The 24010-nt window shown below is 51.2% G+C and overlaps 1 protein-coding gene across 1 annotated transcript in view; it reads left to right on the top strand.

Moving 5' to 3' along the window:
* Positions 1–3300: 3300 nt before the first annotated feature.
* Positions 3301–24010, top strand: part of LOC148091730 (protein Daple-like) — a 60760-nt gene continuing 40050 nt past the window's right edge. The window contains 10 exon segments of the mRNA XM_087823789.1: positions 3301–3360; positions 4123–4223; positions 6467–6575; positions 9571–9640; positions 14386–14444; positions 15252–15335; positions 16569–16709; positions 17155–17207; positions 17506–17587; positions 17904–18062. Coding sequence (XP_087679915.1) covers positions 3301–3360; positions 4123–4223; positions 6467–6575; positions 9571–9640; positions 14386–14444; positions 15252–15335; positions 16569–16709; positions 17155–17207; positions 17506–17587; positions 17904–18062 — 918 coding nt within the window.

Genomic DNA, 24010 nt, shown 5'->3' with positions numbered 1-24010 from the left:
CAGTCATGTGGGCTGGTGACTCTGTGTCCAGAGGGCAGATTTCTTTCACTTCCACATTGATGACGTGTGTCTCCATAAAGGACTTACTCCATAGCTGGTCAGGTAAGTTTTCCCCACACTGACAAGTGGGAGAGAATGTGCAATGAAAGCAACTCTAGGTCCACCAGAGAGAAATAAGGTGGAGGAGGGGACTGGGGCCTGACTGGGGTCTTCCGTCAGACTTCAAAATTTCATACACTTTTACAATCTTCACAACCTTTTACAAACATTTTACCCATTCAGAAATAACCATCATTAGAATAACTTAACTTCAATCCTTGTCCTGAAAATATGTGTTTTTATATTTTGTGCCTTCTAGTATTAAATTCATATAATGTTTCCCATTTAATTTGAATTCTTAATTTTTAGAAACCTTAATTTCCCAATGATAACCAAAAAGTAAACAACCAGCATTTCTCAGATTGACATGTATGAATACACTTACACATACTCTTATTTTCAACCACACCTTTAAAAAAGCACAAGACATTACATCAACAGTTCCAAATCCATTGAGATTTTGTGTGATAAAAGCTAAAAGCAGGTGAATTTAACTTTTGTAGCAATCAATGTTTCAGTATTTCATGTTATTTTAAAATATCTAGATGTTTCATAACTTTTATTATTTAACCCAGCAATGCTCCAAAGCTTTTAAGTTACCAAAGACTTTGGAAAATTAAGAAAAGGCAGGAGGAGGAGCAGACAGGCCTGGCAGGCAGCTTGTCCCGAGAGCTGCAGCTCCCAGGCCTCCTGCACTTTGGATTTAAAGCTGACACTTCTCTCCTTTACCAGGGGAGGGCGGCACTCCTCCCTCTTTGCAGCTTCTGCAGCTTGTGTAACTCCGATCTTCTGGGAGAGTTTGGAGCATTTCAGAGACTTATTTTTATAAGATTTTCTTTAATTATATTATCTGGAGGCTTAGAAAGACATGACTAAAAGTGAGATTCTTGAGGCTGCAGTTGGGGGGTTGAGTAGCCTTGAGGATCCCCATCCCCCAGGGACCACACAGGTTTTGGAAGAAAGGGGTCCTGGCGAGTGGGTGAGAGCAGAGCAAGCAGTCTAATAAAAGTGTAATGGGTTTACCTGTCACATCAAGGGTCACCTATGGCTCTGTCCCTTCATAGATGATGTTCTTAGTGGGGGGCCAACTGGATCGTTGGGTCCCGTCAGTTCAAGGCCATGTGTGGTTAGGTTCTCGTCCTGGGGACCCCCAGACCCCAAGACAGTCCACCTTCCAGTGGCCGAACTTGTGACAGTGGGGGAATGGCCCTTGAGGTGACATATGGCTTAAAGCTGAGCTGCCTGTTGCTATAGGATGGCTTTCTTGCTCTTTCTCTGCCCTGTTTCAGTTGTTAAAAACTGGAAGTTATTTCTACCAGTTGGTCAGCGGGAGCCTGGGGTCCTAAGGCTAGTTTATATAATTTTCTTTTGATATCTGGGGCTGTCTGCTGGATAAAATGCATCCCCAAAGTGCTCAGCTCTCATAAAAGATGCAAAGGACTCCTCTAACAGGCTTTCTACTTACTACACCCTTAGGGAGAACATGCTAAGGTTCGGGTGGTAATGAGTCAGTTTCTGATAGTAGCAGGACTGCTAAGTAAGTGTCTCACTCCAGGTGCCTGTGGTTTTGAAGTAAAGAAAGGGATAAACCCAGGCGGCAGCTCTGTGGAGGGGGGGTGGTGAGCTCAGAAGAAGGCAGATCAGGGATTTCTGGAGGTTCTAGGGGCCTGGATGTGGAGGCACAGAGGATGTGGCAGGAGGAGCGGAGTTCAGAATAGTGGTGGAGCTCCAGAAAAGGGCTGAACATAGGGAACCTCAGGCCATTTCCCTAGGCGGCATTATTAGCTGTGTCCTCAGTTCACAGCTAATGATTTAACTACATTTATAAATTTGTTTCCCATTTGGATCATATTTTGATGCACATTATTTTAAATCTCATCATGCTTCCTGCAAATGAAGACTGTTAGATTTATGGGATAGGTTTTACAAAAGGAATTGATTTAGGTGGTTATGAAAAAAGAACAACTTAAAGTGGGATTTTTTTCATTTTTGTTCTTTGACTTTAAGTAATTTTATAGTATTTATTGGAGCTGGATAATTAATAAAAATGTTAATCAGTACTTTTTTCACCTCTCTCATAAGTCCAAAGATTTCATTTACTTAATAATTCAAATTTATTTTAAATTAAAATTTAATTAAGCAAAGTAAAACCATTACTGGTTTAGAAAACGATTAAAACACTTTTATCTCATTGATTAATGGCCTAAATGTTTAAATTCTGTTCTGGGGTACCAGCACATTTGTTCTCTAAATGTCTTTCTTGCATGTGCTAATTTAATACTCCTTAAATGGAAAGCTATGTACAAAATCTTTTTGTTAAAACATTTTCCAGCCCTAGCCAGTTAGAGTGGTTAGTGTCAGCTCTCAGACTGGGGTGTCCCAGGTTCAATTGTGGCCAGGGGCATGTGCCCTGGTTGCAGGCTCAATCCCCTGCCCAGGTCTGGGTGCCTTGTGGGAGGCGAGCAATTGATGTGTCTCTCTCACATCAATGTTTCCCTCTCTCTTTCTATCTCTGTGTGTGTGTGTGTGTGTCTCCCTTCCACTCTCTGAAAAGCAATGGAAAAAATACATATTCCAAATATACAGGTTTATTTTTTTCATTTTTCTTTCCTATAAATTACATATTAGTTACTATTCTATCACATTGTTCTGCAGACAGTTGACTGGTGGAGTTTAGCTGTCCTGACGGATGAACTGCTAACCGGAGCATCCCCTTTCCCTGCCGATGGGGAGAATTCCCAAGCTGAGATACTGGGCAAGACTTAGCAAAATAAAGTGAGTGTATTGTTGCCTCAAAGGAACTGATCGCATTTCTGTAATTCGGCTGATGGAAAAAAATAATTTAAAAAAATGGGAATAGACAAAATTAGGTTTCTGTGGTTAATTTCCATTAATAATCATGTAGAAAGTAGATATGTAACCTTTATATTTTATGTGTCCAAATAGGCCTTAAGTTTCATAGGGAGAGTGTCATGATTTTTGCATGTTTCAAAGCACTTGGCATTGGGCCCAAACCGCTGTACATTTGCAATGTGGGGTGAAGGGCAGTTTAGAATGCGGGGCGAAGAGCAGTTTAGAATGTGGGGTGAAAAGCCGTTTAGAATTTGGGGCACGGAGCTCTTCAGAGTTCGAGGCACAGAGCCGGTGGGCACAGAGGTGTGCACAGAGCCGGTGGGCGCAGCGACTGGACGCAGCCTCGGGATGGATGTGACCGTCTCAGAGCTCATGGAGCTCTTCCTGCAGAGCCCGCTGGTGACCTGGGTGAGTGCCCCTGGCTCCCAGCCCCAGTGTTGGTGCCCGGGCTCCTCTCCCACCCCCCTCGGGTCACTGCAGACCTGACCCACCGGGGTGGGGGCTGCGGGTGGCAGGCAGTCCGGGGACTCAGGGGTCTTAGCAGGTGTTCCCAGCTGGGGTCCGGACAGTGGCCTGGGGTCCGGAGGTGTTTCCAACTCTGGAGCCGGTGCTCCCTGTGCAGGACCCCTCAGTGCCTCAGCCCTGGCCCGTGGGTACACCTGTCCCTACCGGGGTGCTGGGCTGCCAGTCCAGGAGTGGACAGGGTCGATGTGGTTGCCGTGGCCCCTGTGGATTGACCACTCAGGAATAGGACTCTGTCTTCCCAAATATCCTCGTGTAGTTAGTTTTTGAACCCAAGACCAGCCCTTGAATGGCCGTGATGGGTGGGATTGGGGGTCTCAGAGTGGGAATGTGTACAGTCTGGGGTGGGCACAGTGACTTCCAATAGATCAGAGACATGAGACATTTGTTGAAAAGTTCCCTTTACTTTTGTTTTTTCCCCTTCTGGGTGCTGGAGAAAAGTGGGAGGAAGGTGTTCCTCCTGCTGCCTCCTGTCTGTTGCCTGGAGAAGGAAGTGAGGGGGCCCTGGGGAAAGGGGGCCTTGCGCCTACTGGAGCATGGGTGGGCGTTGGGGGACCCCTTCAGCCCCCAGGCCTGTGGTTGTCTGCAGAGCTTTAGGATGTGCTCGGGGTGACTTGTGCTGCCTTTCTCCCCAACCCCTCCTCGCAGGTTCAGACTTTGGACCCATTCCGAAGCGGCAACTGCGACAACTTGAGTTTCTACATGAAACTGGTGGATGGCATCTTTCTGAACCAGGTCATGCTACAAATGTAAGTTGTCTACGAAAGTGTTGCCTTAAGGGTGTAGAAATGGGACCTGCGGTTGCTATGGGAGGGTCTTTCCCCTGGCCCAGGGGCGTCTCAGTCCGAGTGCCTTTGCTGCCACTCCTTGGGGCGAGAAGAGCTCCCGGACAGCGGGCTGGCAGCTTGTTTGGTGACGGGAATTTGGAATTGAAGGACTGTCAAGCACTTGGTGTAGGTGGTGCAATTAACTTCCAACTCGGGTACTGAATGTGGTTTAAGCAATGAAATTAAAACAAAAACGTTTTGGGGATCCAGGAAGAGTAACAGACAGTGTCTGGTTACAGAGGAGTCGGTGGGTCAGGAGCATCTGTGAGTGACTAAGGTCTCGCTCTCAGAAGCCTGTGATTAGATTCTAAATGACATATCTATTAGCTTTGGCAGCACTGCTCCAAAACCATTGGCGAAAATGAGTTTTCCTGAGGTTGTCCCCTGGATAGTCCAGTTCTGGCTACCCCCCCCCCCCCATTCTGTTAGACCCTGAAAATTACTGGATTCCATTGGTGCAGTGATGAGTGAAACTTCAACCTGCCCTTACCCAAGCCCAGGACTGTTTAATTAAGAACATTAGCAGTGTCCCCAGACTTTCCATCCAGCTTTTACACCCAGGCAGAGGCAGAACAAAGGCCAGGCACTGTTTCTTTCTTCCCTGATCTTTTTTTTTAAAATATATCTTTTATTGATTTCAGAGAGAGGAAAGGAGAAGGAGAGAGATAGATAGAAACATCAATGATGAGAGAGTCATTGATCGAGCCCACAACCCGGGCATGTGCCCTGACTGGGAATCGAAACTCGATCGCCTGGATCCCAGGTCGAAGCTCAACCACTTAGCCATGCCCAGCCCGGCACTTCCCTGACCTTTGGAATTCCTGAAGCTTTTACCACTTGCCTGTAAATCAGGAAAGCCTGCTGGCCGTTCCTTTGAAAAATGCCAGTTCATTGCCAGTTCACATTTGGCCTGAGGCTAAATTCAGTGAAGGGCCTCTCCCACAGTAAACGTTGGGGTTCTTTTGCAGTGTTGTTGCAGTTAGCTGCTGCCTTCAGAACTGATGGGGGAAGCAGAGGTGGTCAGAGCCAGGCCCTACCCTGGGTGCGTGTAGTGTCTTTTAGGTGCAGCCAGCATCCCGGTGTGTGCTGAGGCCCTTTGGCTCCTGGCACAGTTGGGGTGGTCCCATCTGACCTAAAGGAAAGCTGAGGTGAGAGTAACAACGAAATAGAAAAGCCCTGCATGTTCTCTAAGTTCTGCTATGGTAAGAAGCACATGTGTCACCTTATGAAATTTCTCAGCACCGTTATCACAGGGCTGGGAACAGATGGAACCCTGAACACAGCCCTCATTTGAATTAGATATCCTTGCCTGTGTCTTGGGACAGTCACGTGGGGGGATGGCTTTGTCATGAAAAGCAGGAGATGTGGCAGCTAAATGGTCCTATTGAGACCCTTCTCTTCAGATAGGAAACCTTCTTTTTACACAGAATTTTGAGAAATATCCTGCACATATACAGATGAGTGGAATTATAAGTCACTTGATTCAGATTTCTAGTCTCATCACGACCAGACTAGACTTTTGCCTGGGAGCGGAAAGTAAAAGACACTTTTGGGGCTTCCCACATCAACTACTGTTAGCATTTCTCGTAGGCTGCTCTGGGCACCATAGAGTGCCCAGTTCTGATGATGCCAGCTCTTCCAAGTGACTTATGTCCCTGGGATGTAAAATCACAGGCAGGACCTGCCTGAGACCCATGCTGGTGACAGAGGAGAGGACTCATGTGAAGTGGAACATGAATGATTTTTACTGATGTAAATCAGAAAATGTTCCTTTTTTCCCCCTTTTCTCTCTTGATAGTTAATACATTTTGGTATGTTCAGTTTTTAATCCTTTTAATCTTGAAATATATCTTGGGGTAGGTTATTGATTTTGACACGGTGTAACTTTTGGGGTCTGCACTGGTGGTGGTTTGTGGGTGCTGTTAACAGTGGGAATGGCAGTGACTGTGATTAAAGGCCTGAGGAGGTTGAGGGCCTTGTTGTGGGGCGGGAGTGATGGGGCTCATCCAAGTCCACGGCGCAGCAGTGGCAGAATTAGGTTTACTGGAGCCACACTCGTTACAGCCTCACACCCACCTAGACTTGGAGAGGACTATCTGCCACCGGGCAGGGAGGTGTGGCAAAGCTGGGAGATGCCATTTCCATTCTCCTGTTTCTTCCCCCAGTAATCCCAGGCCTGGAAAGAAGCCCATCCACCAGAACGTCAACAACAATGCGAACCTTCGGATTGAGAACTTGAGCATGCTGGTCAGAAATATCAAGACCTTCTACAAGGTGAGGGCAGCTCTCAGCTCCCCAGGAGTTCTGTGCCCCTGGCAGTGCTGTCACTCACATGATTTCCCCACAGGAAGCCGGGAGGACATTGTGTTCAAGGGCAGACCCCTACGTGCTGACACTTGTTTTGTTTTTTTCACTTGCATGTTGTTTTTTTGCATTGTGAGAAGGGTCGGGTGTTAGGTTGCTTTACTTTGTCCAGGGAATTCTCTTCAAGCGATGTGCAGAGCATTAGTGTCTGGTGCTGACAGAGTCCCAAAGATGAGCCTCAGGTACCACTGTGACCCCAAGCACCAATTGCACTGGGAGTGGTTGCGATGGGCTCTGGGATGGGCACCCTGATGTGGTTCTGGTCCACAGCTCAGTGAGTCTTTGTACAGCAGCAATTCAAGGGGTTGAAGGAGATATGGGAGCACAGAAGGGTTATGTTGGGTTTGGGACTGTAATTGATGAGCCCTGAGCTTGCACACAGGAGCTCTAGAGTTCACCGTGTGGAGTGTCCACTTGTCCAGTGCTCACCATACCTCATTAGCAGGTAGTCAGTGGGTAGGAGGGCCTGATGGGGAAGGGCCTTGGGAAGGTTGGGTGAAATCTTTGATGTTTATGGTGTTTATATGGCCAGCACTGAAGCAATATGGACCTAAACTGTCCCCCAGGACCCTGGTTTCCTTGGCACTGAAACTTTTTCACCCATATGAAGTTTTTTAAGATCTGAGGTGAAGTTCAATGATTTTGATTGATGTGGGGGTTGGGGGACCCTAGTGCCTTCTGCTCAGCCCTGTCCTCTCCCTCCAGGGCATCCCTGTGGGTTCCTGAGACCCCAGGAAACATGGTTCAAGAACCACTGAGTGCTCAATAACATGTCCCAGGTTCACCCTGGGGTTCCACTGAGATCTTGGGCCAGACTGTGCCTGGGACCTGTTCTTAGCGCTCAGCTGTGTTCATTCCATGGCCTGTTGGCAGCACAGCACCGTGATTCCCTGGGCAACCTCTAGGAGGCGTACAACCGGCCTCATCCTTTTAGTTAGAAATGCCAGCTGCACTGAGGAGGCCCTGGGGGTCGAGGTGGGTCCTGGGAGAGCTGGGACTGTGGGGCTGAAGTGGCTTCATTTCTTTGGCCAAGGGGAGCCACACTCAGGGCCGGGCATGTTATAGGCTGCTGGGTTTCAGCTAGTGCTGCCCTTGTGCTGGCCACGGGCGGGGGCAGCTGGGTGAAGGGGGTGGTGTTGCCACTGAACTTGGGCCTGGGCATGGAAGGCGCCTGATTCCTGGCTGCAGGCACCATTCATGGTGAGTGAGTGCTTTTGATGCTCTGTGCTAAGGGCCAGGAGACGCGAACTGTGCTGACAGGGCCAGAGACAAGACTCCTAACTCCAGCTGCATGGGGGCAGTCGGGGAAAGCAGCCGAGACCAGACGGGGCTCTGGGTGGTCAAGCATCGGTAACACGTGGGCCTTCTGGAAGCTGCGCTGAGTGCTTGAGTTGTGTATGAAGGCAAGAGGGGGGCAGAGCCTCCAGGACTCAGGGCTCATGTGGCAGGAGTCCTTCCTTGTGCTGACTGAGCAGCTGGAAAGTGGATTTTGCTGATTTTGCTCGTGGTGCGTGTTTTGCCCTGCATGGGACTGTGGAATACTTTCATGAGCCATTCACTTGAGAGACAGTTTTCTCATGTTGAATTTTCCCAAGGCCTGAAGGAGGACTGAGGCTGTTACACAGCTCAGACTTCTGTCCAAGCCAGGTATTCACCACTGAGACATTTTTAGAAAAACACCAGCCTCTCCGATGTGGCGACATGTGACCCCAGACAATAAAGTTAAACTACCTCCAACACCAAATGGAGAGGGGCCCATTGTGTTGGGGTGAGGTGCACCTCGTGGTAGCATCCCTCCCCCCAAGTTCTGGTACAGACAGGAGCCACAGAAAGACAGTAAGAGGGGGGATAGAGTCCATGCACATGCTGTTTGGAGGCTCTGGCATCCCCCGATCTGCGTGTCCCAGGCCGCCATTCTCATCGGATGATCCAGAGAGAGTTCTGGGCTGCTCCACGGGGCCAGCTGTGTAATCAGCCCTTTCTTCACCAGTGCTCGCTGGCAGGATGCTGAATGCAGAGATGCAGTGAGCTACAAAATAGGGGAACTACTGAGGAAAGTGGGAAATCTTTTTAAATGGCTTAAGAAGAGCTTTTTTTCATCAAGAATTTCTATGGTGACCACTTTTGTAAGGCCAAGAATACTCTGGAACCTCCCCCCTTACTCGTCTCCTATAAAATTAGATTTTTATCTTCTGCTTTGTAAAAACCAAGGCCCATCTGGACAGCAAAGACAAACTGCCCTGGAGGCGCTCTGAGAACGCAGTGGTGGGTCTGGGTGCGAGCCCGCACACTCCAAGGAGGGCTTGTCAGAGACGCCCAGGCATGGGCATGGCTGACGGCTGGTGCCTGGCCCCGCTGTCAAAGGCCCTTGGTGTGAGGGCCAGAAGGCAGCTTGTTTCCCACACCACCCTTCTGATGGGTGCAGATTAGCTGTGACCTATCCCTGTCCCAGGGAAGTCGCTGCTGTACAGGATGGAAGTATCCGCATCTGTAGCGTGTACCAGAGACCTGCTGGGCGCCAGCATCCTGGGTCATCAGGCTATGGAGACCCAGCAGCATCTCTCTCATTTTCACTCTGTATTTTCAGTTGCACAAGCAAACCAAACCATAAAAATAAAGACATCTTTTAAACAGATGCTCACCCCTGCCCCTGCCACCCTGACGTGTAAAGTGTCTTCTCTCCCCAAGGTCTCTGTGCAGAAGCAGACATGAGGCTTACCTGGTTTAGATCGAGGCAGACGTGAATTAGCTTTGACGTTTCACATTTGTTTGTATCCTAAGTAGACCTTCCTCTTCTATAGTGTGTTAAAGTCGCCTTGTAGTGGCTGCACGCTCATCCGGTCATCTTAGTCCTTTATTTTTGTTTCCTGTTCTCATTGGTACCTTTTCCTCTTTGTTTCTGTAGGATGTTCTCAGGCAGGTGATCCTCATGAGATTGCCCGATGTCGTGGTGATCGGCAAGGACCCGCTGTCTGGTGAGTGAACGGTGCCTCCGGGGTGCTTGGCAGTGCCATTGGCTCTGGGCAGCTGTTGGACACGGAGCTCCAGCTGCCAGCTTGGAGCCAGCACAGTGAAAACACGGCATCATTTCGATGCGATTTTAAAGGGTGGGTTTGTTACTCTGAGGCATGAAGCCAAGAGCACACTTCTTCCTTAAGACCAAGTCCAAGTGCAGAGGCAGGCAAGGCCATTGCTGCGGTGGGCTCTCCAGGGTCTCTCCTCCTTAGTATATGTGGAATCAATGTCACCGTCACGGGATGGGTGCCCTTTGGTAAGAAAGTAAGACTCTGTTGAGGGCCCTGCCAGTGTGGCTCAGTGGTTGGAGTGTCAGTCCTCACACCGAAGGGTCACGAGTTCAATTCCCAAATAAGGGCACCTACCTCGGTTGTGGGTTTGTCTCCTACCCCCAGTTGAGGTGCATGTGGGAGGCAACCAGCCAATGTGACTCTCACATTGATGTTTCTCTCTCTGTCCCCCCTCCCTTCCTTCCACTCTCTCTGAAAAAGCAATGGGAGAAATATCCTCAGGTGAGGATTACCAAAAAAACACGAATCTGTTGAGGGAGCTCACATCTCCCTTCCACGGTCCCTGTGATGCTCTTTCAGTCTGTGGTAGGTCTCACCAGGAATCCTGTCATGTCTCCCACTACGCCCTGAGGCCTGATAGGGCAAGGGTTCCAAGTTCTAGCCTCGCACACTCACTGTGACCTTGAAAGACTGAATGAAATGTGCTCCTGGGCATCTTCTAGAAAGTCGGAGCTTAATTCGTACTTGTCAGGTAGCTCCCTGGTGAGTTAAACAGAGTGGCAGATCTCCTCCCTGTCGCATTGTGAGCATCTGCCTGCACCACGGCTCCTGGACAAACACCACCTTCTCTTACCTCTGGGCCTTTGCACATACTGTTTCCTGTGCCTGGGGTGCTCTCGCTCGCCTGCATCCTAGATCTCTCCTCATCCTTTGGGTCTCAGCTCAGAGGTCATTCCTTTAAGAAACCCTGCCTGATTCTTACTGCAGACTAGATGTCCTCCTTCCAGGTTCCCTTAGCATTTTTCACCTTTTTTTTTTTTTTTTTTTTTTAATATATCTTCATTGATTTCAGAGAGAGGAAGGGAGAAGGAGAGAGAGAAAAACATCAGGATGAGAGAATCATTAATCAGCTGCCTCCTGCACGCCCCTGGGCATGTGCCCTGACCGGGAATCGAACTGCAACCTGGATCATAGGTCGATGCTCCACCACTGAGCCACGACGGCTGGGTTTCAGCTTTTTTAATTGTTGATTTCCTTGGTCTGAGCTGAGAGGACTGTTTTGATTATGACAAAGCTCCCAGCACCCAGACGACATGGGTGCTTGGAAAGGGAGTTATCAGTAGGTTTGTTTCTGCTCTTTGCCTGCTTAACTGTGTCACTGAGCCAATATCGCTGGCAGGAACCCAGTAGACAGTCTTTTCTATGTTTTGAAACTATTCAAAACCCACAGTCTGGTAGATTTATGAAAATAGCAGTTTTTCTTACTCCTAGAATCCTGGAGAGAAATTGGGCATCGGCCTCCCATGAGAAATGAGGGAACTTCAGCTTTTCTCTCTCTTTTTATAAGTTTCATAGGAACCTGTAGGGATAAAAATCACAGGATGCGTTTGTGATAAGCGCATGTTTTTACTCACGCAGCCTGGTGAGAACAAGCACAGGGCTGCCCCACCTGGAGGAGGCAGAGCGGAATCTCCTAGTGCCCTGCTTATGGCCCAAAAGTTTGTTTTGAATAATTTTTGTCCATGAAGATTTTCCTAAAATTAATTCTCTACCTTTAAGCCATTTCCCCCTCTGCTAACAAAACTCAGCAAACAGGAATTCCGTGCTTTTCTAACAGTGCTCTGGGTGGGATTTAGCTTCTCTTGATGCCTAATGGGTGTGAGTGAACGAATGAACTGAATGAATGAATGAATGAATGAATGAATGAATGCGTGGCTCAGGGTTGTCACTGCATGTGACTCAGGTACTAAGGGAGCAGAACCCTTTCCTCTTTGATTGAGCAGCCTCAGACTGTAATTTTGAGCTTGTGTGTCTGTGTGTGTGTCTGTGTGTCTGTGTTCCTGTGTTTGTGTGTGTGTGTAACTGTGTGTATGCCTGTGTGTGTGCGTCTGTGTACCTGTGTGTGTGTCTGTATGTACAGGTTTTCTAGTCTCCTTGCTTACACTCTTGCTACTAGCAGTGGGCCTACCGAACACTTGTTTCCACTTCTAATACGGTTTTCATCAGTTGTGGCTGGGAAAATGGGTCGTCAGGGCTGTTTAAGTTATTCTAAAGTATGGTATAATAGGTCCTTTGTGGCCTCTGCTTTGGACAGAATACATAAAGATTTTCTGTGTGAACTCTGCCTTCTTTTTTGGCTGATCCAAGCCCTCCAAACACTTTCTCCCTTATATCAGCTCTGCTGGTTACAGCGCCAAGTTCCTGGCCTGGGAAAGGTGAATCACTGTGGGAGAGGAGCTGGTGATGGCTGGAGGGGACTGTACCTCTAATATCCACCAAGGGCTTAGGGGAGGGGACTGGTAGTGCAGGAGGGACCATCACATGGGCATATGGGCTGGGCACTAGCACTGTAGCTGGGAAAGATGTTGGTGAGGCTGATTGGAGGCTTTGAACACTCATGTGTGCATTTCCTTTTTATCAAAACTGAAATTGTGACTGATCATCAGCTCAGCACCAATAGAGAAGTGAGTCAGTGTGATGATTATATTTATTAAGGACTATGGATTGGAGCCTCCTAGGCCCAATGAAAGCCTCACGGGAAAAGAATTCATAGGAGCCCTTGAGGCTTTTCCATTCCTAACACTGAGGAGGTTCTACACTTAGCAAGGCGAGGGTTTGACTGGAGGGGATGGATCTGCAGCACCCACCTGTATCCAGCATATCCCTAATATGCTAGAGTGGAACCTGGATGGTCCATAGAGACCCTGTGGTCCAGTTCCTGCTCCTCCCGCCCTCCCCAGGCTGGGAGACAGCAAGGAGGGTGCAGTTTAGGTCAGTGAATACCCAGTCCTCAGTTCTGAGACTCAGCCATAGTGTCTCCATCTCAGGAAGGTTGTTCTTAGCAATGTCTCATTTGGGAGGTATTGGGATGAGGCCGCCTGTCACTCCATCCACACCATACACCCAGGGACCCGAAATGACCCACAGCACTAATCCTCGGGGCACGAGTTTGTGTTTTTCATCCCGGGGTCCGTGGTAATACTTTGGGCCATTTTAGCACAGTGTGAGTGGGTGTGGGTAAGTCTTTCAAAAAGACAATGCCATTTCTGGCACTTTCCTTCTCCCCCAAATAGAGCAGGATATGATTAGAAAGTTAGAAAACTATACTTTTTTTTTTTTTTTTTTTTACCCCCAACCCCCTCTGCACATCACCCAGGCCAGCTGTCTCCATTTCAGAGATGTGGAAACTGAGGATGGGGGCCAGAGTACAGCTTCCTGGGGTCACACTGCTCCTGCTAACCAAGCCAAGTCTAGAGCCCTAGCATCTGACTCTGTTTATCAAGTGTTTGGTTCTCATAAGCACACGAAGATGCATAATCAGATAGACAGTGTAAAATGATGACAGAGGACATGTTTGAGCTATCTGCTTGGCAGAGCTGAGAAGGGGCGGCAAGACAGGGTTGGTCTGGGTCCGGGCAAATGGGACTTATCATAAGCTTGTTGCTTGTGAGACAGTAAAATGGTAAAGCGTTTCTGTGGGGCAATTTGGCAGTAGGAGAAGCTTAAAGGGTGAGTTTCTCCTAAAGAAGTAAATAAGAATCTGCATTAAAAACTTGCCTTTAAGCTCTGGTCAGTGTGGCTCAGTTGGATGGGTGTCATCTCATGCCCCCAAAAGTTGCTGTGTCGATTCCTGGTCAGGGCACATGCCCGGCTTTCCAGCTCTATCTCCAGCAGGGGGCGTACAGGAGGCAGCCGATTGATGTTCTGCTCTCACATCCATGCTCATCTTTTCTTTCTCTCCCTCCCTCTCGCTTTAAAATATATTTTTAAAACTAATTTTCTTCCCTCTTCTTAAAAATTAGCTAGCCGCTAAGGTGTTTAGCATCATTTAGATGAAAACATTGAAAAATTGAGCCTCTGGAAGGGGATTGGTTGAGTAAGTCTGTGGCCTTTGTACAAAATAAGTGTGAGGCCATCAAAAGTGATGTCTGTATGTTGTCTGGGGTTTTCTTTGGAACATTCCAGCCAAATATAGAAACGCAGAAGTGGGAGGAGGCCGTGGCAGGGTAGATGTGAGAGTGGGGAGGCCCGAGCAGGATGCCAGGCCTGGGGGGGGATGGTCTGTTTGAAGTGGGCACGGTGAAAGGCAGAGTTGTGCGCATCCCGGTTCTAGAGTCGGCTCAATGTTCCCTGCGGAGAGGCCTCTGCCACTGGGCGCTGCTTCCCACACTCACTAAAAAGAGATGCTGATGCTGAAGTTCCTGGGTTATCCTGGGACAATATTGATGACAGATTTGAGTGGAAAAGGACCACAGATAGCTATGTACAGAGTTGTCATCTGGCTTAAATAATATACAAACCAATACATGGAAAACAGACGGAATGTGTACACCCAAGTCGAAATCATGGGTAGAGAAATGATTTTTTTAAGTTTATCTGGTCCCCCGCCCCCCGCTCCCCAGCAGACTGGTGTCTCACCAGTGAGATTTTATGAACAAAGAAGCCTAATAAAATATGTTGCTCTTTGGATTTAGGCAGAAGCATGGAGGAAGTCAAGAACTTGTTGGTGTTGGTGCTGGGCTCTGCTGTCCAGGTAGGGCTTGGGCAGGGGTGGAGGGGGCCTGCCTTCAGACACCTCGTATTTGGGTTTGTGGGGACAAAGGTCCCCCTTAGTGAGGTAGGAATGAAGCTCCCTTCAGCCCAACACGACACATTCCTGGCTTCCTCAGAGAAGGGACCACTCAATAGGTGGCAGTCAATGCTAGTGCCAGGGCACCTTTGGCAACAAGCAGGTGGGGGTTCCTCAGCCCAGGGTGCCATTAGCAAATTCTCCCCAGTATAGAGACACCTAGAACAAAGGTCAGAATCTACACACAGCGGGGGGGCCCAAATGTGACCCACCCTGTTTTTGAAAATAAACTTTCCTGGGAACAGAGTCCCACTGGTTTCTTCATGTGTTACCTCTGGCTGCTCTCTCACCACAATGGTAGAGCTGACACCAAACGACCCCCAGACTCCAAGATACTTTGACCACCCAGCACTTTGAAATAGAAGGTTGCCGCTCCCAGGCTTAAACCCAGTGTTCTTGATCTTTACCAGTTTAAGAATCTCTTGGAGAGCTCGTTTCACATGCATATTTTAGTGTTTCACCCTATGTCTTCAACCTGATGCTTTGGTTTTTTTTAATAAACAAGCAACCCAGGTGATTCGGATGTAGGCGTTCAGAGCAAGTTCTAGAGAAATCCCAGTCTCAGGGGCGGTAGGAGGACACATTCTTGGAGGAATATAAAGGAGGAAGCCAGGGGCTGGGCAGGCAGTTGGTCTGGAAACTGTGTGCTGGGCTGGGTCCAGGTTGCCTCACTGGCAAAATGCTCCCATTGACACGGGTTACCCTCCACAGTGTGAGAGGAGAGAGGAGTATATAAACCGGATCCAGGAGCTGGACAGTGAGACCCAGGCCGGGATCATGGCCCATATTCAGGAGGTAGGTGTGTCGCTGGCTTCATGGGGCTCAGCTGTGGACCCCACTCCCATGAAGACAGGAGGTAGGCTCCCTCCACCAGGGAAAAGTTTAAAGACTATGTCACCCATTCGTGATTTTACTAGGGGAAAGACACCACAGAAATGTCCATCCTGTTGGGAAGGTTAGTCATCAGCACGCTAAAATAAAATGGGGGCAAAGATTAAAATATTCTTGAAAACCTCCTCAATCAAGTCTTCTGCCTCCTCTTCTTGCCTAATATGGAATCAGACTACTTTTAAGTACTGTCAAGTGGTTTGGGGTTTCGAATTTGATGTACAGTCCCTCAAAATATATTCTGGCAAATGTCACCCCGCTTCAGATGGTTGATCTTCATGGAGAAAGATGCTCTGTGTCAGTGACATGGCAGAGAAACAGGCTGCCACCACCTGGGAGGTTAGGAACCACCAGGTCCCAGAAGGGCTGTCACCATAGACTCTTCTCCTGGGCTGGGGTGAGAAGGGCTCTGCACTGAGGACGGCCCCTCTGCATTGACCTTGGCAGAGGTGGTAACATCAGAGAACTGGTTTCCCTGGAAACTGGTCCTGTGGGGCAAGCCCCTACCTGAAAATGGGTTTCCCTGACACTCCCACACCCTCCCTTCCAGAAGCAGCCTTGTATGTTTAAGTATCTTAGGAGATGAGGTTCAGCCTTCAGTCTGATTGGACAGGTGAGATAAAGGCATGAAAAAGACAGGAGCAGGAGCACATAGGAGCAGGTGTGTGACTGGCAGGGGCAGCTGAACACAGCTCCCTATGCCGGTGCCGGGGACAGGCTGGGCTGATGGATCCACAGCCGCCAGGCACCATGGGTGCTGGGTTCTGGGTTCTGAGTCAGCACTGGAGCAGGAGATGGATGCAGCTTGCTGTAGTCTAGGGGAAAGTCAGCATTGTGGTAAATACACTTAGCCATTCATGTGGGCAAGTGGCCACCTGTCACCCTAAGAACCATTCTGCCTTTTGATTTCCCTGGACACCACATGTTTTGAAAATGTATGTACCTGGGGACTAGGTCTGCCACTCATTGTCTTTTCTGCTCAGCCAGCAGGATATTTGTAATAAAAGGGGGTTGCAATGCTGCCCAAAGAGTCCTGAGGGATGATGAAATTCAGGGCTGCCCTTGGGAGGTAGGTCCTCTTGGGCCCTCGCAGCTGCTCCCTGCCCAGCCACTGCAGCACCGTCCCATGTGTGCCCTCAGGTGACCCAACACCAGAAGAACGTGCTGGACCTGAAGATGTTGGAAGTTCCAGACGTGTCCCGGGAGGAGCTGGAGGCCTCCTCGAAGAACATGCTGTCTCACGTGAAGAGGCTCGTAGATGAGCGAGACGAATACAGGGAGGTGTGTTTGCAGGGGGCCCAGCAGCCTGGTGGGACAGGTGGGGAGGGGCCTGGGCCTGGGGTCCTAGTTATAGGCCACTCTCCTCACCCTCACTCTCCCTCTCAATCCCGCACACCACCCGGACCCCTGACCGAGGTTCCACAGGGACAGGACGTGGGCACTCTCCCTGAAATGCACAGTTACCTCCGAATCACCTGCATCAGGGTAGAAGTTGAACTTGGAGTCGTGCTCCATTCACGCCTCTTTCTGTCTCACTAAATATGTCATCGCTTTTTAAAAAATTACATCATTGTTTTCATGTCTCCCTCTTGGCTTAGAGAGGCAGCCTGCTGTTTGCCTTCAGGCCCTGTGTGGGGCTCCAGTGGCCACACACTGGTATGTGTGTCCTTGGCTGGAGGGGGAAGTGTCTCGCCCCTTCTGGTGAGTCTGTTCCCCTTTCCTGCAGCTAGTGATGTCACCTGGCCCGTCGTCTTGGGGGCTGCCAGCCATTACCTCCCTGTCAGTAGGCCTCACTGCCTGCCTGGTGGTGGAGGGGCACAGTGGCTCCTGGGGGCTCCTGACCTGTCCTGCACCCTCAGAGGAAAACTCAGTGTCTGATGTGTGTAGCCCGAGAGCAGGCATTGAAAACCTAAAAGTGACATTTGAGTCGGGAGCTTTTTTGAGCCCCACATGCAAACTCTCTCCTCACCCCCACTAGCAAGGTCCCCTTTCCTTCCCCCTCTGGTCTCTCAAGATGGTGGGCTTTCTGGGTGCTTCTGAGGAAGCCCTCACCAAGCGTCCTCTGAATTGCCCTCAGGGAGCAGAAAACAGAGCAGCTGGTGGCCACCAGGCATGAGGTGGGTCAGCTGGTGCTGGAGCTGCAGCACGTCAGGCAGGAGGTGAGCGGGAGCCTGTTGTGTGTGGAGAGGGTGGGGGCTGGGACACCCCAGTGACCGTGTCCCAAGGTCCAGGAGTGTAACCTCGGGACCTGTTTCCTTCCTGCTCAATGCAACCCTGCCTGAGAGCCAGGTGTCCTGAGAGCTGCTGTGGGGGTGATGTGTTTTAGTGACAGCATGGGGGCCCCCATGCAGCGGCCTGCACCTGGAGCCTCTTGGCCACCGGGAACTGTCTTTTCTTGGGACTGCAGGGACTTGGCCCCTTTTCCCTCCCTGGCGGTGCCCTGATTGAGGACCCCTGCCTTTGCCCACCTTCCAGAACTTCCAGCTTGCGGCCAGCGCCCAGTCTGCTCGTGCCCACCTGGGTGAGCTGCACTCCCTGAGGGAGAGGGGGCGCCTCGTGGGGAGGCTGGAGAGACAGCTTGCATACCTCCAGGGGAAGCTGAAAGATGCGGACTTCTACCAGGCCCGCATGGAGGTGAGCCCCAGCCGCCTGGGATCCCTGTCTTGGACCAGGGAAGGGGAGCCAGCGCCTCTCCAGCTGACCCTTCCCTGCACTCAGCCTGTCTGTGGGACCCCCAAGGGCCTCCCCCTATTAGTGGGAGGAACGGGGTCGGGAGCATGGTTGAAGGGCCCTGGTTCTTTTAGGATTTTCCTTCTCCTGCTTCATGACCCAGGGACGATCTGTCTATTCACAAATTATTTTTCTAAGACTTCTTGCAATTTCTGTGGCTAAACCTTGGCAGGACTGTTTCCTCATCTATAAAAGAGAGATAATTGTACTACTTCATGAGGCTCTTACAGTGAAATACCTGGTGTTCGGCAAGCCCCATGTTAAGCTCTCAGTGGTTAGCCTACTCTGACAGCAAGGTCTGGGTCCCTTCAGAGGAGGGTTTCATGGCTGAGGGGGACAGAGACTGAGACCCAGGCTAGGTTACTTGACACTTTGACCACTCACCCCAACTGCATCATGTCAGCAGCTGGTTCTAGACCCTGGTTTCGAAAGATTGGGAGTTTTGCTCCCTTTTCAGATCCCAGGGTGTAGAGGCAGTGTGAGTGAGCTGGGTGAAGTCAGGGTGCCAGCTCACTGAGTGGGCCTGTTGGATCGGAAGAAATCATCACCATTGCCAGCCAGGAAGCTTTGGAGGGGCCTGAACACAGGTCCGGGGAGCACAGGCTGTCCTCCCTGCCTGGCTGCTGGAGGCCGAGACCTCAACATGCTCTCCTGCTGCACATAGGCCTTGGGGTCCCTGGGCCAGGTGACAGTGGGTTGCGGATGGCTGTGGTCTAGGCTTGTTTCTCCCACCTACTCAGAGTTGTGTCTGGTCTCCCAGGAATGTTAGTGACACACTCGCCCTTCCCCTGTGGAGAAGGCACCCTGGGTGCTGTGCCAAATCCGCCTTGCCCGAGCAGAGTGGGAGTGGGAGGCCAGCTCTCGGCTTTGTCTTGGAAATGGTCCCCTGGCCCTGCTGGTGACAAAAGCACAGATCTCAGCACAGAAAGGTTCTGGGACATGGCCCACATCATGTCCTGGAATCGCCACAGTTGAGAGAGTCACAGACAGCCATGCACAAGCTCCCCACAGCCCTGCAGATGTCAGCAGCCCTCCCTGCAGCCCTGCTTGGCCAGATGTCTTGTGTCAACCTGGAGTCCCTGAGGGCAGGGGCAAGGTCTCCAACTGTGTCCCTGGGGCCTGGTGCACAAGGCACGTGGTGGTCACCACACAAGTCAAGTAAAAACCCCTCTCTCAGCAATGAAAATCCTTGCAGCCTGGAGATCAGGAAAGGGAAAAGCTATGAGGTTTTGTCTTCTTGGGAATGGTGACAGTGTCCCTGTGACGGGCAGCAGAGCAGAGAGCGAGCATGATTGTCAGTCACGCTGGCTCACATCTGTGGACACCCGCCACGCAGGGGCCCTCCTCCAGGTCCCAGGGGAGCCACAGATGGCCCGGGGACCTGCTCAAGAGCCTGGCCAGGGTTGCCACTGAGAAACACATGAAAGGGATTGGGTGTCGATACCACGTGGGAGGAAAAGAACTTGGGACTCAGGGCCAGGGCAAGGTTAATTTTGGTTAGAAAAATGAGCTCAGATTCCCTTGTTTTGTTCTTAAACTTCAGGCAGCTTCTGTGTGGCTCCTAGTCTGGTTTACATAAGGTTAAAACAATAACCAGAGCAGCGAGCGACCCGGCCTGGGCGACCCTAGGCACAGTGGGAAGTGGGGTGCACAGGACGGTCCCTGACTTCCCTCTGCAAACAGCTGTCCCACCTCTGCTGCCAGGGCACAAGCTGGAGGACACAGGCAGAGAGAGATCGCCTGGGAGGGTCCCCTCGTCCCATGTTTTGTCATTGGCTGAAATTCCCGAGAGCAAAGGGCAGACGTGCAGGTGCCAGGTGCATCCTGAGCAGGGTGAGGGCCAGGGGGCCCTGTCTCAGCCCCCCGGAACAGTTACAGTTTCCTGGGCAGTGCTTGCTTCCAGAGGCGGTGACTTAGCCGGGCACAGTCCGAGCTGTCACCCCACTTGCTGGGTGTTGGACAAGCCTTGTCCCCATCTATGAAAGGAGTGGTGGTCTAGGTGTCTCTGAGCACCTCGCACCTGGTATCGTGTGGCTTAGGTGGGAGCTTAGGTGTCATTTCTAGTGAGTTTATCCTGGCAAATCCCTGTCCACAGAGACGGGCCCCTGGATTCGATCCGTGCAGGGCAGGGCTGGGCGGGTTGTTGGCAAGGCAGCTAGGAGCTGGGTTATTGATGGGGCCCGGGGTACAGTGGTCACACACACTTTTTTGTTGTTGTCAATCCACCCCTGAGCAGTGAGAATATTTTTTCCATTGATTTTTAGAGAGAGTGGAAGGGGGTGGGGTGGGCAGGAGAGAGAAACATCAATGTGAGAGAGACACATCAATTGGCTGCCTCCCCCATGTGCCCCGACTGGGGCTAGAACCTGCAACCCAGGTATGTGTCTTTGACTGGGAATTGAACCCAAGACCCTCTGGTGCACAGACCGAAGCTGCAACACTGAACTACACCGGCCAGCGCATGGTCACACACTCTTAAGAAATCCCCCCCAGTGCCCAGTGCCGGAGCCCGCCGGCAGAGTCGAACGGTCCTGAGGAAGGGGTGAGGATGGAGAAAAGACAGACAAAAACGATGGGATCGGGAGGACTGCAGCTCGTGACTGCTGCAGCCCCGAGTTTATTTTCCAAGCTCAATTTATACCCGCATTGTTTTTGCTGAATAGCACCCCGCCCCACGTTCCTTCCCCTTGCCCAATACAGAGTAATTCCTTTAAGGACATATGAATGTTCTTTCAGAGTAAACATCCTGCCTCCTGCAGGAGCTCAGACCTTGTTAACTACCTTTGTCTCGGCTTCTAATGGGAACTTTTTGGGGAGGATTGAGTCCTTGGCTTGGTATGTGGCTTGACTGTCCCTTAACCCTTCAGGCCGGGGCCAGCTTCCTCATAAGCCTTTCTAGAATTTATGGCCGCAAGCTAAATTAGTATCGCCTTGGTGCCTCAAGGTCTGGGTCAGGGAGCAGGAGAGCACATCTGTGGCTCACCCAGGCAGCACCTCCGTGCCTGGGGCCACAGCGGCTCCCCACAGCCCAGGTTTGGGAGGGAAGATGTTCTGTAGGCTTGGTCTTCCTGCCCATCTGGCCCTGGGAGATGGGGTCCCAGCTCCACTCATCCTCCAGTGAAGGCATAGTCACGCACTGCACCCAGGGGATCCAATAGCTAAACCCTTCTCTGTCATCTTCAATAGAAGGTGCTCAAGATATATTTGTTGATTTCAATCCCATCCTTAAGATTTCCAAGGCATCCCCACCCTTAATTAAAACAAAACCAAACCGTCCCCATTCTGCCCAGTCCCTCCCCAGCTAAATCAGCCCCCCTCTGAACCTGTTGGGGGAAGGGATACCACTGCTTCCTGCATTTCCCCGCCCTCTCTGGCTTTCCGCACCCCCCCACTCAACCACAGCCAGGCTTGAGGATCGGGGCTCACGCCCAGTGAGCGCTTCCAGCCTCCCTTGCCCACCCTCTGTGTGGCCTGGACCCCTCCCCCCAAGGTCAGCTGTCGAAATGCACGGTCACCCTCCCCCAAACCTGCCGAGCTGTTGCTAAGCTGCAGTCACCACCCACCCACCCAGGAACTTAATCCAGAGCCAGTGAACCTTGGTTCTTCTTTCTCCCTGTGCCACCCCATGGGTCCAGGTGCTCCCCAGCCTGCAGAGACCACCTCCCCATCTCCCAGCATGCCCCTGGCCCGAGGCAGGTGTTGGGAGAGTGAGTGTGGCTGCGGCGCTGGACTCAGGTCCTCTGCTCAGATTGGCCCAGTGCCTGCCCGGGAGCCTTAGTTTCGCTAGTGCAGGGGCCCAACAAATACCCGGACTGGCCACTCTGCCTCCGTCTCTTGTTCACTCCGGAGCAGCCTTGCTAAGCTCCTCAGGCATCTCTCCAGTGCTCTTAGGTAAACTCCACACTCTGCCCTTGTCTGGCACTCACCCTCCTCCGGTCCCCAGTGGTACTCTGCTCCAGCTACAGTGAGTTCCCGTCAGGTGTCCTGGTGCCCACTGAGGCCTCCTCCGCCCACCCCACCTCCCCCAGTGCAAGGCCAGCTCGGGCGTGTGGGCCAAACTCTGCAGGCTGCATCCCCCAGCCTCCTGCTTCAGGCTTCCTGTTCACCCCTTACCTTCAGGCATGGTCACCACGTGGCATTGTCATGATGTATCTTCCTGCCTGTCCTTACGCACACCAGGAGCTCCTTGAAGAGAGAGAGTGTATTCCTGGCCTTGAGTTTGAGTTCTCGGTGCCAGCACGTGTCTAGCTCAGGGATGGCTTAGCTGCACACTCAGTCCAGGGGTGAAACCCGGCCAGCACCAGATCTTATGAGTAAAGGCCTATTGGAACCCAGCCATGCCCATTTGTTCACATATTGCCTGGCCGCTTTTGCTACACCTGTAGGGTTGAGTAGTTGTAAAAGACTCACGACCTGAAAAGCCAGAAGGATTTACGCCCCGGTCCTTCACAGACCCACGTTTGCATGGCAGCAAACCCGGTGAGCAGGTGGAGCTTAGTGAGGGGCGATCTCCCTCCTCTGAGGACACCCCTGGGCTGGCTTTCGGTTGCCCTGAACACCTTGGACATCCCTGGGTGCTGCGGCCTAGGGGTTGGTGAGGAGACAGTTGTTTCTTTGACCTCCCCCTGGAAAACGAGGGTCTGTCTGTTGCTTGGTACATGGTTGCTCGGTGAGTGTCTTATAGGAACAGGAAGTGACGTTGATGGGCAACCCGCCTGTTTGCTGGGCCTCAGGCACCGAGCGCGGGGCATTTCACATGCATTGTCGCGTGATATCTTCACACATCAGCCCCGTTTTCATGTCCATAGTGGGAAGGAGGGATCCACAGTCCAGGGAACTGCACTTGCTTCTGGTCCCACAGCTAACCATGCACGTGGCAGGCCCAGGAGTCAGAGCCCATCAACCCACGTTCCTAGTCCTCACTCCCAGTCACCATGAGAGCTCTGGGCCACTCAGGAACCAACTGTCAGGCCTGGCCTGTGACTTCCTAAATGTAGTCCCTCAGCTGTTCGCTGGGCTGGGTCAAACCTAGCATCCGGTTCAGTTGGGGTCAGGCCCTTGGGAGGCAGTGGCTGTGGGCAGCTGCCAAGGTGTGGCTCCTCCCTCCTGCAGCTGAGCTCCTTGCTAGGTTTAGGACTCAGGCAGGCTTCTTGGGGGTCTAGTCTCAATTCTGAGGTGGTGGGGTTTGCAAAGCAAGTTTAGATGTTTCTGTTGCTCAATACATGGTGAAGATTGATGTCACCAGAAAACAGACATATTTGAATAGTAGCTATAAATTTTTTTAAAAAAATATATCTTTATTGATTTCAGAGAGAGGAAAGGAGAGGGAGAGAGAGAGAAACATCAATGATGAGAGAGTCATCGATCCAGCCCACAACCCCGGGCATGTGCCCTGACCGGGAATTGAACCCCGATCGCCTGGATTCCAGGTCGACGCTCAACCACTGAGCCACGCCCAGCTGGGCTATAAATCATTTTGTTCCATGTTGCATTCTGCTTCTAGACACTTGTCCATCCCTGCCTGTCTCCAGATTCTCCAGGGCCCAACTCACATGCCACCTCTGATTGCTCCTCATGGTGTGATTCAGCTGACAGTGTCATTGAATACTTCTGGGAGGCCCATGAGAACAGAAGTGGAATAGTCCTTCCCTGTGTGACTAGCCTGGGGGTGGTGGTCAGGCCCGCTCAGTGTTGCCTCATAGTGGGCACTCTGGGAGCCCAAGCATCTGACTCAGTGGGTGGGACAGAGTGGAGTCACAGAGGGAGCAACTCTGGCTGGGTTTTAAAGGCTGAGTAGGAGTTGGTTTTAAGGATAAAGGGGCAGGCTGTGCTATAGGAGCTCAGGGCTTGAG

Source organism: Miniopterus natalensis, chromosome 13 (assembly GCF_054644295.1).
Source record: "Miniopterus natalensis isolate mMinNat1 chromosome 13, mMinNat1.hap1, whole genome shotgun sequence".
Classification (NCBI taxonomy): domain Eukaryota; kingdom Metazoa; phylum Chordata; class Mammalia; order Chiroptera; family Miniopteridae; genus Miniopterus; species Miniopterus natalensis.
The sequence above is the reverse complement of the archived record's forward strand: the minus strand, read 5'-3'. Positions and strand labels throughout refer to the sequence as shown.